The 19,097-nt window shown below is 37.3% G+C and overlaps 1 protein-coding gene across 1 annotated transcript in view; it reads right to left on the reverse strand.

Moving 5' to 3' along the window:
* The window catches only part of RSRC1 (arginine and serine rich coiled-coil 1), a 153,037-nt gene that overhangs the window by 130,018 nt on the left and 3,922 nt on the right, over window positions 1–19,097 (reverse strand). Inside the window, exons 2-3 of the mRNA XM_069865150.1 lie at window positions 16,938–17,126; window positions 14,251–14,376 (exon numbers count right to left, since the gene is read on the reverse strand). Coding sequence (XP_069721251.1) covers window positions 14,251–14,376; window positions 16,938–17,119 — 308 coding nt within the window. The 5' untranslated portion in view covers window positions 17,120–17,126. The remainder of the gene's footprint in view (window positions 1–14,250; window positions 14,377–16,937; window positions 17,127–19,097) is intronic.

A 19,097-nucleotide genomic window follows, 5' to 3' on the forward strand; every position in this document is an offset into this window, starting at 1 on the left:
ACAGCATAAGGCATATAATTGTGCAGCTCTTGTCTTTATCCCCTACATCAGATACAACCAAGGACCAATGGGGACAGGCTGGTTTTCTCCCCAGTGACTGGCTGAGCCCTATTACAGCACCAACACACGCTCCTTCCTTTCTCCATATTCACAGGGATTCTACTCTCTGCTTCATTCCGATTTACAGAAGCCTCACAAGCAAATTTAAGAGTGGACTGGAATAATGAAAAAGAGGATCCTTATAGTCTGATTTGAGAATTAAAATTCTTGATGTTAGAGCCTTAAGGAAGAATAACCAGCTGACTTGAAATTCATAATAGAGAATAAAGAGATAATAATTTAAACAGAAGGCTTGCTTGAAATATGCCTACATCTCCCATTTCTCCAACTTACTCCCTTCCTTGCTCTTCCAATCTCCTACCCAGCAGCTGTTGCATTGTATCTTCCAATGGGGAGGCAGACAAAGTAATATTATGAACAAAACCACTCGGAGAGAACAGAGCCTAAGAGGGAGCAGTAGGAAATAATATCATTTGGCCATTTCCAACTCATCTTCAGAGGGGAAGAAACCCAAACAAACCAAGAGTTATTTAACACTCCCCAATTCAAACCTTAAGGGGAGAAAAATTACATTGATTCCTTGGCTACCCTTGGATACCCTTGACTGGACAACTTGGCATTAGAGTGTCTCAAGCCAAGACAAAGCAAGGGGAGATGAGCTATAAGTTACGCAAGACACGGGCTGACAGCCCTTTCAGAAGTCACAACTGAAGAAGGGCAGCAAAAACTTGCCTGTGTTAAACAGATTACTCTAACTTGTGGAAAGAGCATGACTGATTTGCTCAGTGCATGAAACTATTTTTTTTTTATTTACTGCTTCTGTTTAGTCATTTACTCAAAAAATATGAAATTTTCTCTTTTCTAGTTTAGTGGGAGAGTCAAAGGTGCAAATCTGTTTTGGAGGCTGTCACCAGAAATGCAACAGCTCTACTTAAATTAAACCAGACTTCTTTATTACAATGTTCTGTAATGTGCATTTCATTTTAAAATATGCTAAAAAGACTTAACTAGACAAAAGAACCTTTCCCAACACATTTTCTTGGTTTGTAGTCCTCAGCAGATATAACAACACAATCTTTAATCATACACTGGTTTTGCTATATGATAAAGCAACCTTATTTGAACTGTTACAATAAAGTGCCTTAAGGAGTTCCCAAAAGATTAATGACTTTTAGTTAGCAAACATCGCATTTCATTAGTCAATATAAGATACAAATTTAGAAGCTACAAGTCAATGAAAACAAGTCAGTCATATTTTCTTCTAAGGGCACAGAAAAAAAAAAAAGAGATAGACCATATTTTGCTGTGAATTTCACATGGTCCAACACTGTCCCCAAGTGCCCCCATGTTGGGAAGCCCATGGGGAAATAGCACAATGTCAATAAAATCAAGTCACACTAGAAAAGATGGCTGCTTTAAGACAGAGAAAAGTCCAGAGGAACAAGAGGCCAAAGCTTCTCATATTTTCAAAGCACAACGAAGGTGCCCGACAGCAGTCCTCTAACAAAACCCCATGGAATACAACCTGATCTTCCAAAGCAAATTCCAAAAAGATAGCAAAAAAGACCTCCTGTCTTCAGGGAGGAGGACATTCGAGACTTTGCAGAGCACGGTTGGTGATGGGGTCCACTCCAAACCCCAAATTCAACACAAGCCAGACGTTGCCATTTGATAATTACATAACTGCATGTTTACAGTTCTCGCTGTGAACAGTTTTACGTCATAGCTATACTTACGCGATCCCCATCACGCTGCTATACGTCAAAGAAAAATACATACACGACAGTAGTTACAATTTTGACTAATGCCAGAATTTCCAATACAATCAATCAGAAAGTTCAAGGACAGATAAAACCCGTTGTTCTGCTCTAAAATAGATTTCTAGTAATAGTTTTGATAATCTATGAAGCAGCATTTCCATTATCATGTAATGATGTGACTTCATAAAACAAAACTCCTAATGAGTATCAATATGAAAGGCTATTTGTATTTCATACGGGTTTTCTGTCATGAATATTTGTTTACAAATATTATATTATCTCTTCTCAAAGCTTACCACTATCAAAGTCTCAAAATTAAAACAATGGTAAGAAACTTGAAAGACTTCTGCAGCTTTCCTTAAGAATTAGTTTACATTTTAGTTTACGCTACCACAATCCACTTGCTTTAACCCTTTACCTGAACTAATAGTTCATAAATGGATTACATTTTTTGCTTTCTTAAAAAAAAAAGTTATTTTCAATCAATCTCACTCTGTAAACATAATCTGAACAATTATTTTTTAAACTTATGTTTTAACATGAAATTAGTAGAGCTGCATTTTCTGTGGCAAAAATGGCAAAGCTGACCTTTATTTTATTAGCCTACAATTTGCTCACCAGTGTTTTCTTAAGCTATATGAATGGCTTATGTACATTGACAACACCCCACAGATGGTTATGATTACATTCAACAGGACAACGCGCTCATTGAAAACTTTCAGAGACGCTTACCTAATGGGATGTCACATTAAATCTGACATAGGCAGATAAAATAACTACATACTAATTATAACGGCTCAAAAAGGTCATTTTCAAACGATAGTCACAACATTTCCAATGTAATTATGGACAGAACCAGTGCACTAACGTTCATGTAAGAACGAGTTTTTAAACAAGCGCGATTATGACATAGCTTTCTTCTGCCAGAAGATGTCCTTGAATATACATAGCTGTCAACATCTTGGAAATAGATGCTCCTAACTACAAAACTCTGGCGAACGTCAGAATTCGATTTGACTGCTATTTGCTTCCTCCCTTAATGCTTAATGACTAATTCCTCAGAGATACCCTTAAAAGCCCTAAAATGTTGTCCTTGGGTAGAAACTTTCACTCAGCAATCAATCGGGAGCAAATTAGATGATTGTGTTGAAATGTACTGCACTGTTTAAGCTAACAAATGAATGAAAAGAGGTGGTATATCGGAACATATGCCGCTACACTGAAGTTGCTAAAAGGGTCTGTTGGAAGAATATTTGGTTTCCAGTGAAGCTAATATGCTATAAGAAGGGACAGTGATGAAAGAATACCAAGTCATATGGAAATCCAAATATAGTGACAGACACAATTATTTTACTAATTGCTAATGAATACAGTCAAGTGGCTTCAAAAAGCAAAACTTTGCTTGGACTACTTCAGGTTTTGACCTCTGCATGAGCAAATGCATTTCAAACTGAAGCCCACCAAAATTGATTAACGGCGCCAGCCAAGGCCAGCGTGTAGTTGAAGCTTTTTTCCATCTATCACATGGCCCCAAGGATAGTTAAATGAACCTTAAAATGGCTACAAACAGCTCAATGACTACACAGACTCCTGCCAATTAGAAATAATTAGGCAGTCATTTTGGTGGTAAGTCTTTTTAAGTGCATACATAATGATGCAATGATGCTTATTAGCGATCTCATATGAGCTATGCTCAAACAGCCTGGAATAATTATGCAACTATCACAAAGCCTTGCACATCTCTGTACTTCACCTTAATGCATTTAAAAATCCACTTCATTACCTCCAGTAATTAATCCTCCATTAATTGCAGGAAAAGCCCAGTTTACCGTGCTTCTTTTCTAATTATCTTATAAATAGTTATGGTTCTAATTAATGTGTTCATTAAGCTGAATATCTCTCTCAAAGCCACGCTCAGAGCAAAGGTTTCGCTTTTGAGAGAAAAAGCCTAACTAGCCATAAGGTGAGGCCATTTTGGTGGTATTTGCTTTTATTTTAGTATATTCAACCTCCTAATTGGCATTTAAAATCTAATTTGGAAGAACTTCAAGAAGACTATATAGTAGAAAAATAGGAAAAGGTTTTTCTTTTTTTTTTTTTTTTTACCTATTCTCCAATCAAGAAGCTTAGAGCTTTAACAGGAAAATTCTAGCATATCTTTTTGATATAGACGGGTAACAGATTTTCAGTGCTATGCCACAGTTTAATTTAAATTCTACTACAATTCAGCCTAGCCTTGCATGTTTCCATATAAGAGAAGCAAAAACTATAGAAGAAAAACATATATCTAGTAGTAAATGCATAATTAAATAAAAAAACCAACGCCATACTACTGCCCTTACCTCCATTTCTGGGCTATAAATCAATGGCACAGACTTACAGAAAACCTGAAATCCACTATTCAAGCTGAACGTACCATAACCCTTTAAAGGCAAAGGGAGTTTTTCAGTTTGCTTTACTAGGAGTTGATACAATCCCATGAAAACCGCAACTGAAGAATATCTTCAAGTAATATTTGTGCATAAAGAAACTTCATATCAAAAGCATATGTTTCACAGTATTTTGGAGGAATGCACATAAGAATTTGCAGAAAATTTAAAGATTCAAAATAAAAAAATTCTACAAAAGTACAGTCAAAATATTTAAGTTGCAGTTAATACTAAAGAATAGATATTAACTTCCTATCATTCCTAGAGTTATTTTTTTTAAATACACATTACATTTAAATACATCTCTCTCCAGTTGCACTAAGTAGAAGTTTTCACATTTTTTCCTTATGCGATCACTTATTTAACGTAAAATACTTTGCTCAGATAGTGACTTACACAGTATTTTACCAGTAAAAGGACATAGGCTCTACATATGCCAGAAATTATCGAATATTTTTGAGTAATCTTTTCTTCCTATATCATCACACCTCGGTAAAATCTGGAACCACTGAAATCAAGTGCAGTTTTGCCATTGACTCCTTAAAGGCCAAAGTTTCATATCAATAAACCTATATTAGGACCAGATGAAGCATCATCTTCTACACATACTCTTGCATTTTAGAGAGACAGGGTGTCTAGCCTTAGAAACTGGCAACGTTCTCTATTCACAGTGCCTTACTCTAGCTTTAAAATTGCTTCTCACCTGATCTCAACCTGAACGACCCAGGCTTGACCCTTTTTTCCCCGTCCTGCATTCTCCATGTGTTTTCTCAGTCCTCGCTGAAAGAGAGCAGGAGAGCGAGTGTTCAGGCAGCTCAGCGCTCTGAACCATCCCAAAGCACAGGTGTGGGAGAAGAACAGGCACTAAAGGGTGAAAGGACAGTCAGGGAAGTGTCACAATGCCCAACTTTTATCACCTTAATCTGATGTGAACTTGCTTACAAAGCCACTTTGGTCACAATATCAACAAAACCCAGCAGCTGCCTATCCAGATCTTGAAGTACCATTAATTTATATGGGATAAAATTTGTTTATACCAAAAATTCTGTATGCAGCAGCTACTGTTCTGCTCACGAAGACGGGGATGCCTTACTACTGAGCAACGGTCTCAGCTGAAATCTCAGACAAAAGCAGTGATCAAAGAATTCCAGGGCACGTACACTGATTTATGCAAAGAGTGATCATCTCCAAAACCAAAACAACAACAACAAAACAACAACAACAAAATCCTCTAAAGCAAGAGTCAGCAACTACCCCCTCTGCCACAAAGATGGACTTTGAGTGGCTTACAGCACAGCTAAGAGCAAAGAATCACCTTGAGGAAGATAGCTAAGGCAGGCAGTCTCCAGGTCCCGGCTCCCACAAAGTTCCAGGCTAACTTGCAGCCACAGAAGCAAGACACGACTAATGAACATCTTATCTCTCCAGTAATTAATTTCTCCCAGGACCTGATATATTTCTAGCAACATATTTAACCCCCAGTTTGAGAAAAACGAAGCATCAGGCACAGCAAACCTCAGACAGTGATGACTTCTGACCCAAAGGGGCTGGTTAGAAAAACTCCCCCTCACATAACTGGAATAACTTAACACAAGAGTAATTTACAAAGACGATTGAGAGGGACTACGGTAACCAATCTATTAATACATAAAATAAACATGGCAAGTAATCTAGGGAAGAGAAGGTAATCCATTATTCCAACTATCATGGGCAGGGAAGTTGAATTAGGGTTGTCCATGTCATCTTAACTCTGGCACACACAGCTTCAGCAGGCTGACTTTGGTTCCCTTCAACCAAATTCAGGCTCTTTTTTTAAATACACAGGGTCAACAGCTACTTGTATTCCACTGTCACAGGGTAAACTGTTACTCTTGCAAGGGTTTTTTTTACATTCTGATGAATCCTGTAGAAAAGATACAGTAAAACACTTCTGTGTCAAAAAATGTATGCTTTTCACCTGCATCTTTTTAAACCAGATACCATCACACGTTATTAGAATTAGGAAAGATAAAGTAAAAAGTTTCTAGTAAATTCTACAATTCTGTGTTTCCCATTTCAATAATCACATTCTTAAAATTAACACTGGAACCAGCAGCAATTTACATAGCAAACAATAACAGTCTTCTATTACTGATGCATCTTTAAGACATCTGCTCCACATTGGTTTGCATAGCTGCCTCCAGAAATGTGATCTCTTCAGCAAAAAAGAATAGATTCTAGCTCATGGTAAGAGCTTTCATAGCAGAGAAAGAGAGGTTTAAACAAAGTAAAAATACATAGCAGTTTAGACTGTAGATACGTCAAAATTAGAAAGCCAGTTCTCCACTAAGGGGAATCATAGTCTTCTTTTTGCCTTCTTGAGTATCTTTTCCTAAACAGAAAACTGAAGCATAAAAAACAAATCCCCAAAAACCACCAACCTGAAATACGCCCTTTCCCTAAGGGAGAAATAAAAGGTTTTAGAAAAATAAGAAGCTCTACTTAAAACACATTCTGTGTACATAACACCTGGACTGCTTTAGAAAAAAAAAAAGTTGACATGCAATTAACTCAAGACTTCACTCTAAATGAACAGCATTTATGCATTCATATCTTTTTTTAAGGCTATTTTTTTTTAATACCAATGAAAGGCATCAAAGCAACTGTCACTAGCAGCTATCTGCCCTTATTGATAACTTAAGAGCCCTTGGCATTGCCTTATGAAGTTTAATTTCCCAAAGTGGTCAATTAGATCTTGGTAATGTGCTCGTTGGTGGGTTATTGCTCTAGGATATCTTCAGTGCTACTGCTTCACCCCTGTATTTCTTCCAGAACACTCATGTGGACAAATTGTTAAGGTCCTTTTGAAAAACATAATTTATTGTAGCTACAAAATATTTTTAGAGACAATTGGTGATATAACCTGCAATGCACTAAGACCCTAAATAAATGCAGGTCCTGATTTACTGGGGGGAAAAGAATCTGACACTACCTTCTACAGAAAAACTAAAGATCAGCAAACACAGTAATCTGAATTTCACTAGTTCTTCCCTGCCTCAAATCTTTATTGGAAGTTTAATGAAAGAAATACTACAATATCTTGAAGATACATTCTGATGGACCAGACTCCAAACTTCCCATCTCCCACCATTAAGAAGAGACAAACGTGTTATATTTACACTGATTCCTTAAGCAGTTACGTGGGTCTGTAAAGAAAGTTGCATGCAAGCGTTAGTTTGTATAGCAGAGAGAGAAGAAAAAATATTCCAGGCAGCAGATGAAAACTTTAAAAGTTAAAACAGCAACTGTAGTAGCTACTGTGAGGCAAAAGAAAAAAAAAAACCAAAAAAACAAAAGAAAAGAAAAGTAGTAATGAAACATTTTTTTAAAAAGTCTGATTAAACAGCATTGTTTGATTTCTTACAGGCCTTTTTTCTGCTTCTCTTTGGAAAATTCTTGGACCCATTTCCAAAGGAGGTATTGCCAAAGCATTTTTATAGATCAAGACAGCTTTTCAACAGTTGGACAACGTGTGCCCAACCTTGTTCTTCACAGTTGTCTTATAATTTCTTGTTTCCTACCACAGTTACACAGAAAAAGCCCTGTCTATACCCTCTCTCTTTTCCTTGTAGCTATCTCATGGCTTCGAGTCCATAGTGCCCTTGTTACTCAAACTTCACTTCCTAACTCCTTCCATCTTCTTCCCATCATACAATATAACTCCTAGTGCCCGATTGGGCAGCCTGACCTAGTGGGATGTCCCCGCCCATGGCAGGGGGGTTAGAACTAGATGATCTTTAAGATCCCTTCCAACTCAAACTATTCTATGATTCTATGTCCATAGGATGGTCAAATCAGAAAGCCCTCACTTTCTTCCCAAAGCTTTTCCTTTCCCCAGGACAGCTAACATCGCCTACGTCACCACTTATGCCCATATGGGAGGGCTCCACTCAGCTCAAATGAACTTCAACTTTAATCCATACATCTGCCTGCTATTTAAATTTAGTCTTTCTTCACAACATTTTTTTTAAAAAAATCAGTCTTCTAAGCCCACACAACTGCAACTCATCCTATTTGTGGCCCACTACTTGAGCCACTCCATTTCCCTTTCTTCCCCCCCCCAAACTACTCTTCTCTACCTCCTCTTATTTCTCCCTAAATTCTCAGTCTAATTTGCAAGGCTCCTCACAATTTTGATCTTTGTTTATCTGCTGTTATCTTTTCTAAACACATACACCTGCTGACATTAATATCTACCTCAAAACGTACATCCATTTTAGCCTCCTCTCTCCCAAAACCCTTATTTACTTTTCAGGCCAATGCCATTCTAGAAAACGTTTCCTGAATTTGTTTGTAATTAAAAATCTATATTGTAATTTATCAGAAGCTATGATCCCAGGAGGTGTTCAAGTCCAGCTTGGATGTGGCTTTGAGCAGCCTGATCCAGTGAGAGGTGTCCCTGCCCATGGCAGGGGGTCGAATTGGATGGGCTTTAAGGTCTCCTCCAACCCAAACCACTCTGATTCTATGATCTTATCAATTAGTATCTGCTAACCAGAACAGACAGAACCAGACGACAACTACAAGCAAGTTTTCAATGCAAGTTAGTACAGATTATGTCATGACCCAACACTTCTCAGCTGTAAGATGTGACAAGGTTTAATTTGGAAAGACCCCAACACATCAATACGACCACACTGAAATGATACAATGCATGGAAAAAAGAGACTAGCTGAAGGCAGACTACTCACCATTCCAAGTAACGCAACTACAAAAACATTGACTGATCATACTGTTTGTATCTTTGAAAAGTCTTACAAACAAAATTTCACTGTACAATATCAACTCTTTACTAAAATATTTGCTATTAATGGTTTTATTTTTTTAAGATGATGATTAAAAAGGACAAAGACAAAAAAAAAAAAATAAACCAACCCTCATGGAATAGATGGCTGGCTCTTGACAAGAGTAAAACTCAAACGTGCAAAAAGTTTCCTATACAGGGGCCTGCCATAAAGACCACAGGGAAACAACATCGTAAGGATTTACAGCTTGCCCTAGCCGTGAACGAAGCTACGACCCTTTTGAGAACAGATCAAACCCACTGGCAAGAATATCCGACTTCAGGGGAAGCAGTCTAGTGCTGTATTTGTGTTTGAAGCAGCAGTGTTGAAAACGCCTCTGGAAAGGGGCTGTGGCAGATTCTTTTCTTGTAATTCCATCATCACAGTGTGTCGTAAACCAGGCAACGCAAATTACAGTGGTTTTAGAATCATCAAATTTGTGACCCTGACTATTAAGAACACATACCAACACAGTACGATTTTAAAGAAATTTGGGGGGTGGAGGGTGCTATTATTTTTTTAATGACCCTCTTCACATTGCACTGCTCTGTATAACTAGAGAACCCTATTTTAAATTAGTACAAATTAAGTGCTAAACACAAAGGTTTCTGGCAAGCTATGAGGGCTGAACGTAAGACAGTTCTTGTTTAAGTTGCTAGGATAACCGCAGCTTTGGTCAACAGGCTGCTTCTTCATACCAAACCCAAGTCTATTCCAACACCATCCATAAGAAATAGGTCACCCTGCCACTGGACTGCAGTAAGATGCACAAATTTCAACATTAAATCAATTAAACTGGAACGATGGTAAAGAAATAAGATGGAACCGCATACCCGAAAACACAGTGGAAAATAAAACAACACACTGATCAAACGCTTCCTTCCGTGACAGTCCAAAGGCTTCGATTCTACAGGCATGGTTACTTTAGACATGATATTCTCTCTTCTTAAATAAGAATAGATGTACTAGCCATTATTCCATCAACCTAAGTTGAACCATGTTAAAAATATTTGAAGGCAGCAGTCTGCAGTTTAACACACAGGGAAAAGCCAAAAATACTTGGCAGACAATAAAAACAAACTTGCATGTTTAAAGGCAATTATAGTGAAATACTCTATAATCACCAAATTGTACGAAACCAGGGAATAAAGGTTAATATGTTTTGGTTAATTCTATTTAAAGCAACATAAATTTAAAGATTTACATTACAAGGGCTGATGTAGAGTAAGAATTTTCATATACGATTAACTTGCAGAACAATTACAGTGAAAACCCTGAAAATACTGACAAGACTCTATCCACATAGAAATTATATGAAATCCAGGTTTCTCCATTCCAGAGAAGCATAATATTCTAATAAGAACTATCCTAATCTTCACCCAGCAATAATTTCAAGATGATATTATTATTCTCATTTCCTTGAATAATATCCATACTCCAGGGCCATTTTCCTTCTCATATTCAATATCATGCATGCTTGTATCAAGATTCCTTTCTTCATATCCTGTCACAGTATCAATCACTGCCTCCTGTCCACTCAATCCACTTTTGATTTATCAGCCGCCGTCTTTCTGGACTCCATAACTCGACCCAAACCATTTTAGCAAGACATTGACAAATAGCACCCAGTATCACATCAACCTGTTCCACTTAGTAAACTAAGAAACAGTAACTGTGACATCTCTGCATAAGTATTCCATTCTATTCCCCAGACTGATGTATATTAATGAGGAGATGGTATTTGAAATGCTTCTTCCACATCAGCATCTAATATGATCAAATTAGGAAATGGGATGATTTATTAAATTCCGTAGAGCTGAAATATTTCTTTATATCACTGTATGTGTGGTTTCAGAAAGCGAGCTGTTGCTTTCAATTTTTCTCCTGTGGATGTGCCTGCATTTCACAGACGAATTATTGTCTTTAAAAAGATTGCAAGAAGGCAAAATGTTATTAAGCAAATGCTCAGTAAAACAAACTAAATCGGTTTTAAAATTCCTAATTTAATGTAAATCTTGGTTGTTTTGCTGAAATTCAGTTTGTGATCTTATTAAGTCGTATTTGCATTGTACTATCTTGCTGTAGGACAGCTTTAAATTCATAGCATTACTAGAAGCCCCACTTTTTTGACTCTAAAAATGCATCTAAAATAAAATAGTTATAATATGCACAAGTTTTCTTATCTTCTAAAATTAAGTACAAAAGAAACCACTTTAGGTTATAAACAATACCTACTCAAAATATTTTTTAAACATGTCATTATTAAAAAAAAAAAATCAAACTTTTCAAATTAAAACTTGAGATTTTGTTATTTTACAGTTTGAGTGAATGATTTTCAGAGCTCCAATAAAAAACCTACGTTAGAGAAGTTATTTAAAAAATTAAATTACAGTCTCATATACTTTTATCAACATTTTCACCACCATGAAAAACATAGTCTTAATTTAGGATTGTGGGGAGCAAAGACTTTATGGGATATAGAATTTGTGCCATCTGCATGACTTATATCAAAACCAAATCCAGCGATTTAAAGGTACCACATAATGGATCTTAACTTCCAATATGAAACTAGTTTCATGGTGTCACTCCCATTCCCATTAGGGAAAAAAGAAAGCCATGGTTGCCCAGGTCCTGGTACTCTGAAGATACAACAGTGGTTGGGCAAATAAAAGCAGCACAGAGATGATCTTCACTTTACTGCTGTGTCTCGGATTGCTGCTTTTCAGAGGGGTCAGTAGATTTCACTCCCTGCCACTGGCAACTCAGAAGCTGGAGATCAACGAGGACAATTCCATCGGGTAACACAGTCTCTGCCACTCTAACACAGGCAGCTGCCTCAGTTACTGCCATCGTTTTATCACCTGGTTTACAGAAGTTCTCTCTTCAGTACTCATCTATAAAAGCCATAGGAAAATAGGCTGTTCCACCCCAAGCAAAAAAAAAAAAAAAATACTGAATTATAAATGCCAAATTTTATTGAGAATTCTATTTCCGCACTACAAATGCATGCATTCCCTAAAACAAATACGGTCTCTCTGCGTTTAACAGTTTTGAATGGATTTTTCTTGTATAGCTGCTTTCTTAAATTCATTTCAACTTCTGGAATCCACAACCTCCAACAGAAAGGGCTGCCACGGCTTAATTTTGTGACACGTAAGAACCATCCCCTTTTGTTTGATTAGGATCTGCCATCAGCTCGCTTCACTCATTCCTGGAGGAGCAGGGAACACTCAGTCCTTGACCATCTTTCCACACCAGTCATTTTTATGGTTCCATCCCATCCCCTCTTCCCCCCACGATCTCTTTTTCTAGCCTGAGGAGCCCCAATGTACACAGTCCTCCCAGGAAAGCTGATCGTATGTTCGACCAAGTGCACAAGACAGGTTATAAGGCAGCAAAGAAAGGAACTATTTAGCACTGTGACTGCCTCAGCACTAACGAACAGGGAATACCCAGGCTTTTAGTGGCAGCTTTCTGCAGCCCATTTAACTCTTCTCCAGAAATAAGATTAATCCGTGGCTTCTCGGTATAACATTACGGCAGAGAGGAGGCTTGGAAAAAATTACAGTAAAGGATTCAATATGTCCTGTTGGTTTTAGTTTTATGCTTTTAACATTTTAGTTTATGCTTTTAACATGCCAGAATACTCTTCTGTTACAATTTAGGATGTTATTTATAAATATTTTCCCTGAAGAACCATGTCTGTGAATAGCAACATCAGTTAAAGTGATGTGCAGCTCTACTTCCACAGCCATAGTACTGAAAAGCTGGTATATTTTATACATAACATATTTCACACACAATATTTCTGAGCACAAAATGAAATCAACAGCAGTAACGCTTCTGAAGTTTTTAGGTGCATAATTTCCATGTATTGAAATGACAATTAACATCAGCAAACCCTTCGGAAAAGCTGACCATTAGTCTATGTCAAATGAGATCTGTAATTTATACTTACTACAATAAAAACGAGATCTTTAAATGAGATTATCACATTTCCTGATGCTGATATCTGACATACTGAAAAACACCTTCATTTGTGACTTATTTTTTTGACATTTTATTGTTTAAAAACTGATTTTGTTAGCAAAACAGTGGATATTTACAGGACTATTTCTATGCACAGCATAGCAGCTTATTTGGGTCTACAGCACAGACAGTAGGTTTATTCAGAGAGACACCAGACAGTTTAAACAACCAAACTGCTACTACAAAGACACTGTAGCAATAAGTGTCCAGGCAACTATTATAATGAACAGCTGTGAATAAGTCATGAGAGACTATAAATAAGAGAAAGTGAAACATTCACGTCTTTCAACATTTTTTCAATATTTAAAGGGAACAGCTCTGCTGGTTTGGTGCATAAAAATAACACGTTTTCCTAAATTCTTAGTGCAGGTACACAAAATTACCTGGCTGAAGATCTGTAAACACATACCAAAAAAGCTTTGATCTGCCTGATACACTCAGTGATTAATTTAAATTCAATAGAAAATGCTAACAGTTATTCTGATATCCAGGGATAAACTTTATTTAAACTTTTTAATTAAGAAATACGCACACACGAAAGTCAAGCTTCGAATTACCGAAGTATTAATCAGATTTTATAACACAATTTGCAATACCTGATTAAGATTTTAATATCTGAATTATGTTCATTATTGAAAATATTCGTTTGTCACAATCTAATTTATGAAAAAAAATCTCAGCACCATAAATATCTTTTAATATTACGAAAAATTTGCATAAGTAAATACTCATTTCTTAGTAAGGGAAATACAAATGAGAAAATAACAGTTTAGCCTGATCTTCAGGGAGCCAAAGTTACAGAGGGGAGTTACGGAAATCAGTGATCAAAAAAAAATCCACAATGAGTTTCCAGATGATTACAGTTAAACCAAGGTGACTTCATTAATTTTTTTTTGCACTTGGTCAAATGCAAAGAATATAACTTACCTTCAAAACCAATTGTTCCACCAGTGCAATTTAAAGATTTAGTACATCAAAAGCACAGCACAGAGATTTCAAATTAGGAAGAGTTTCAAGTGGCATGCAGTTCAGTTGATCACTTGCAATCATTATTTCTAGTATATTCCGAACTCAGTAACCATATGGAGATTTTAAATGAATGTTTTTACAGTAGAAATAACAATTTGTTTCCCTAGAAAACGGTCTTACCTTCTTGTTCTACTTTTTGATCTCGATCTTTGAGACCTGTAGGATTTGCCTCTGCCCCTCGATCGGCTACGACTGCGTTTTCTTCTAGAACCATATGAAGAACTACTGCTCGATCTGTGCCTGCGTCTAAAATAAAACCATGCTATTAGAATGCTACTGCTTCTAAAAAAAAAAACCAACCAGGAACAAAACCCTTACAGTTTACTGAAAGGGACACACAAACCTGTGGGGTTTGTATTATGTTGTAGTAGCCTCAAATACTATTACACTGTAATAAATAATTCACACACACACGGGCAATGCCTGTCTTAAAGGGCTTATATTCTAAATATATAGACAAAAAAAAGGGTAGATGGAGAAATAGAAGTTAACTGATTCACCTAAAATATATCAAGGGCAAAGCCAGGAACACAACCCAGTTCTCACTGGTTTTTAGTCCCAAGACCAGCTCATTGGAACTCATGGCCTCTTTGCTAAATCTAAGGTTGGAGAAACATTTAGAACCTACATTCTCAGCAGGACTTGCAGAGAAATACCCTACATGGGATAGGGGCTACAACTGCAGTGTTAAAAATGAAATTCAGAAAACGTTAACATTTGCACTGCTGCTTTATGCAATTATCTCCAGACATATCATGCACAAGCCTAAAATGTAAACATACAAATGTGTTTTAAAATACACACACCTGAAAATACTTTTATATATATAAAAATATATAAAAAAACCTTACAGGTTTCTTTCTCAAATTTCGTAACACGGAATCTTTGTTCAGCTCTGATGAAGACAGCCCCTCCCTCACACTTTCCTTAGTACTATTAGTAATCAAATAATCAGTGTTAATTTATTCCGTTTGAGCTTGTAAGCTTACTCCCAAGTTCAATCAGAAGTCAGAGAGGTATCTTCCTTTTCCCCACCCACCTAACCTCGCCACTTCATTTATGCAAAGAATAAAGTCTTATTTTATTTACAAAGGAGAAAGGTGAAAGAATCTATACCAACAGATACATAAATTAGACCAACTAATCCCAAAACTGGGGGTATGGATACCTTCCAAGTCTTAGAGTCTTAAAATTTCCTCTCTGTCTCCACCTCCCTAAGAGCTAACTAAATAGCAATTACAATCCTTACGAGAACATCCAGATTTTTTGCTTTTATTATGTTTGATTAATACCAAAATCTAAAACCACATAGAAACCCTTCTGGAATTCAGGATGTAGTCAGGATGCTGTGTGCTTGTCTAGCACAAGGGAAAAGGTGCTGTATTAGGCACAAGGAGCACCGCAGGAGCCCAAACTGGAAAGGATATGTAGGTTAACTATTAAAGAACAGGTCTTCATCTGAAAAAGGAATGCAATGTTCCTGCTGAATGAAGATGAAGAACAGTAATCTTAAGAGACTGCTGCTTTTGATTCTCACGGGTCAGGCATGAATCCAGCAGGACCCTAGCGTGTAATAGTGACTTAACTGCCAGGAGCAAATGCCCTAAACTAAGGGCAAAGCAAAGGTGCCAGCCAGATCCTAAAAGCAGACACTTTCGTCTTTTCTGGATTCAATTTAAGTCAACTGGTCTTCGTCCAGGCTCTAATCTCCCTTCAAGCTCCGGTTTTATCTGTGAGATAGCCATGCCTGCACTGGACTAAAGAGATTCATAAGGCTGCGTGTCATCAGCATATTGCTGGCATTGAAGCCCATGCCATCTTTCTACGTCCCCTGAGGGCTGCGTGTACATGCTAAGCAGGAGCAGAAGAAGGTGTGGGGGAGGGTGGTGGTTGGAATAAACAAATCAGACCCCCCCCCCCCATAACCAGCCAACTTGCCCCTCACTGACACACTCTTCTGCCAGCCAAAGAAAGGTTTGTCAGGAGCTAATATATTTGCAGCACAGCTAGAAACGAGCAGTCTTGTCCAGCTCCAGTTACCACCATCAACTGACCGGTCTGACTCCAGGATCACCACAAGTCAGACTGAGAGACAACCAGGATATCTAAAAAGGTCAGGCCCTGAAAGGGGCCCCTGATGAAGGAAATACGATGCTAGGTCAAGAAAAATATGGTAGACATAGCTACATGATCTGTGTTCGAAACACATGGCTGACTACTGTACTCTGTACACATCAAAAATAGCAAGAATAACAGTGAAAAACAGCTGCTGCAGCAAATTTACAGACCTACTGCAAAATCTCAATAGAAAGACTTAGGGTGAAAGTCTACCTATTGCCTGGAAAGGCCTCCTTGGTTTGTTACAACAGAAATGAGTAACACAGAATAGTCTATAACTAGCTGAATGAAACTATTTTTTCATCTGGCATTAATATGTGAACTAATATATTTCCAAAAAGATATTAGAAATTCATTATTTAGAAGAAGGAGAAAGGAAAAGTTATTTTAGTTCATTGGGTTTTGTTTGTTTTAATAAGAAAGTTACCTCTGGATCTACACATACCTGGGTTTGCATTCTTGGAGAAGGGGGAAGGTGTTTGGGCTTTTTTGGTGGTGGTTTTATGTTTTTCTTTAAATGTAAGTGGAAATATTGCCACATCTGCCAAGATTCCGAGCAGACTCTACTATAAAATTTCAACCTCGAACTAACTACGCGCTGGATTCAAACACCTCTGGCTTTGAACTATCATATGAAAGAGCCCAATTTATAAACAACTATAACAGAGAGTAAACAACTATAAATTCACCTTTTCTCATAAGAATGAGAACGAGGATCTCGGGACCGTGACCTTGACCTTGATTTCCTTCCAGATTTTTTACGGCTGTATGATCTGCTGTCTGAGGAACTACTTGAAGATGAACGCCTGCGGTGTTTCTTTTTCCTTCTGCTTCTGTTCTCTTCTTCTGTGTCCGAGGAGCGACGTCCCATTTTTAAACTACATAAAACCAAAAATTTTAAACTGTAAGAAAGTCGCTTGCCCACACTATGTTGTTATATATATATCAACAATACGGTGGTGAGGAACCAGCACATGCTGCCCAGAGAACTCATCAATGCCCCATCCCAGGAGGTGTTCAAGACCAGGTTGGATGAAGCTTTGAGCAACCTGATCCAACGGAAGGTGTCCCTGCCCGTGGCAGGGGATTGGAACTGGACGATCTTTAAAGTCCCTTCCAACTCAAACCATTCTATGACTACATTGTGTGTGTGCATATATAAGCAAATACATTGTTATACCCTTTTAAAAGTCATCATGCAAACAGAAAATTTTGTTTGCATGCAAAAATAAAAATCAAAATTTTAGTGTAAGATGTCAACACATTCATGTCACCAAGTAACTTGAAATTTACACTGTCAGCAAATTTGAAGTTATTTATTATGGTAACAGTTATTTGTTGTAAATGTTCCCAAAAGATAGTTCACAACTATTTAAACAAATAAATGCCCTGATAAGATCATTTATACAACAGAACATGTTCTTATTTTCACATTTTTGCCTTAGATACTAATTTTTCAGGAATTTAAGGAGTAATGTGTAAGAGATTTCTAATATCTGACACTTCATTTAAGATGTTATACAATGAGTAGTACAGCATCGTCAATATGTTTAATTTACAGTTATAGATGAATATCCATAATACACAATCAACAGAACGCAGTCTATTGATTTCAGCTACTGATGTGACTCACTTCATGTGTTTTTAGCTTGAGCAATTAAAATAATGTACATTTTTGTCCGATTTGTCACAATTAAAACACATATCCGAAAAAAAATTCTAGGAAGCTATTTTTCAATTCATTTAAACTAGAATTAGGTGGAATTTGGTTCTCAGTTTAGACCCCATCAACTGTAAGTTAGTATTTATAGGTCTGATTTTGGAAAAAAAAGCAAACTTCGGAAATGTTTCTTGATCACCAATGTGTTTACTTGGACAAAGTCTACAGACTTTGAAAATCCATTTGAGAAAAGTGAGGAGTGGGGAAGCTTGCTGCTATCACCTTCCTTTGGAACTCCCAAAGTAAACCAGCAGAATTTGAGGAAGATAAACTACTATGCAAGATAATTTCTTAAATGAAGTTCTTTCTACAGTCTTCCTGAAGTTATTCTACACAGATTTTACAAAGACAGAGGCAGTACTTCACAGACTATTTTATCTCATTTAGGGACCCAGGACTTTAATTCACAGTTCTGTAGAAGAATATCAATGCACCATTTTGTGCGGTCACTTTATTTTTTTTCCCCTAGTAGATTCACAGAGCTCCAAAGTACTAACAGTTATTGAACAGTAAAATAAAGCTCTTTGAATATATACTGATAGAACAATCTTCAAATGAACACGAACCTGAATCTCAAACTTAAAATAAGCAGAACTGCTCAGAAGGATGAAACTACAAGGCACAGATTTTAACTTAAAAGCTCACAGACCACAGCTCATGACAGCAAGATTAATGAAAGAGGCCAGAGAAACAAAGAGTACAAAAGACATTTCTGCTGAGATATTTGCCACTTGATGTGGATATCATTATGAGCCAGAACATTACACTTCAACATATATATCAGCTGCTGTTTAGCTTCCCTTTTTTGCCATCAGCTTTTTTCTCTCTATTTGGACATTTAACCAGAGGAAGCAGCACATAAAGCTAGTGAAACAGACCACGTAACTCTCAATTTCGTGTCTTCAGGACCAAAGAAGCACTACACAGTCTGGCTATTCCCTGTTACAGGACAACTCTGCAGTCTATGTGCACATACGTGAGCCTCAGGAGTCCCAGGAGCACTAGGTGCACCACGGATGACCAAAAGGACAAAGGCACAGAGGTAACTGATGCCCTACATGTTCTAGTTTCTACTGGAAAAGTGGTTGCCAGAAGCAAACTGTTGACCCTGGAACAATTTGTGTTCCAC

The sequence above is a fragment of the Phaenicophaeus curvirostris genome, chromosome 10, assembly GCF_032191515.1.
Source record: "Phaenicophaeus curvirostris isolate KB17595 chromosome 10, BPBGC_Pcur_1.0, whole genome shotgun sequence".
Taxonomy (NCBI): Eukaryota; Metazoa; Chordata; class Aves; order Cuculiformes; family Cuculidae; genus Phaenicophaeus; species Phaenicophaeus curvirostris.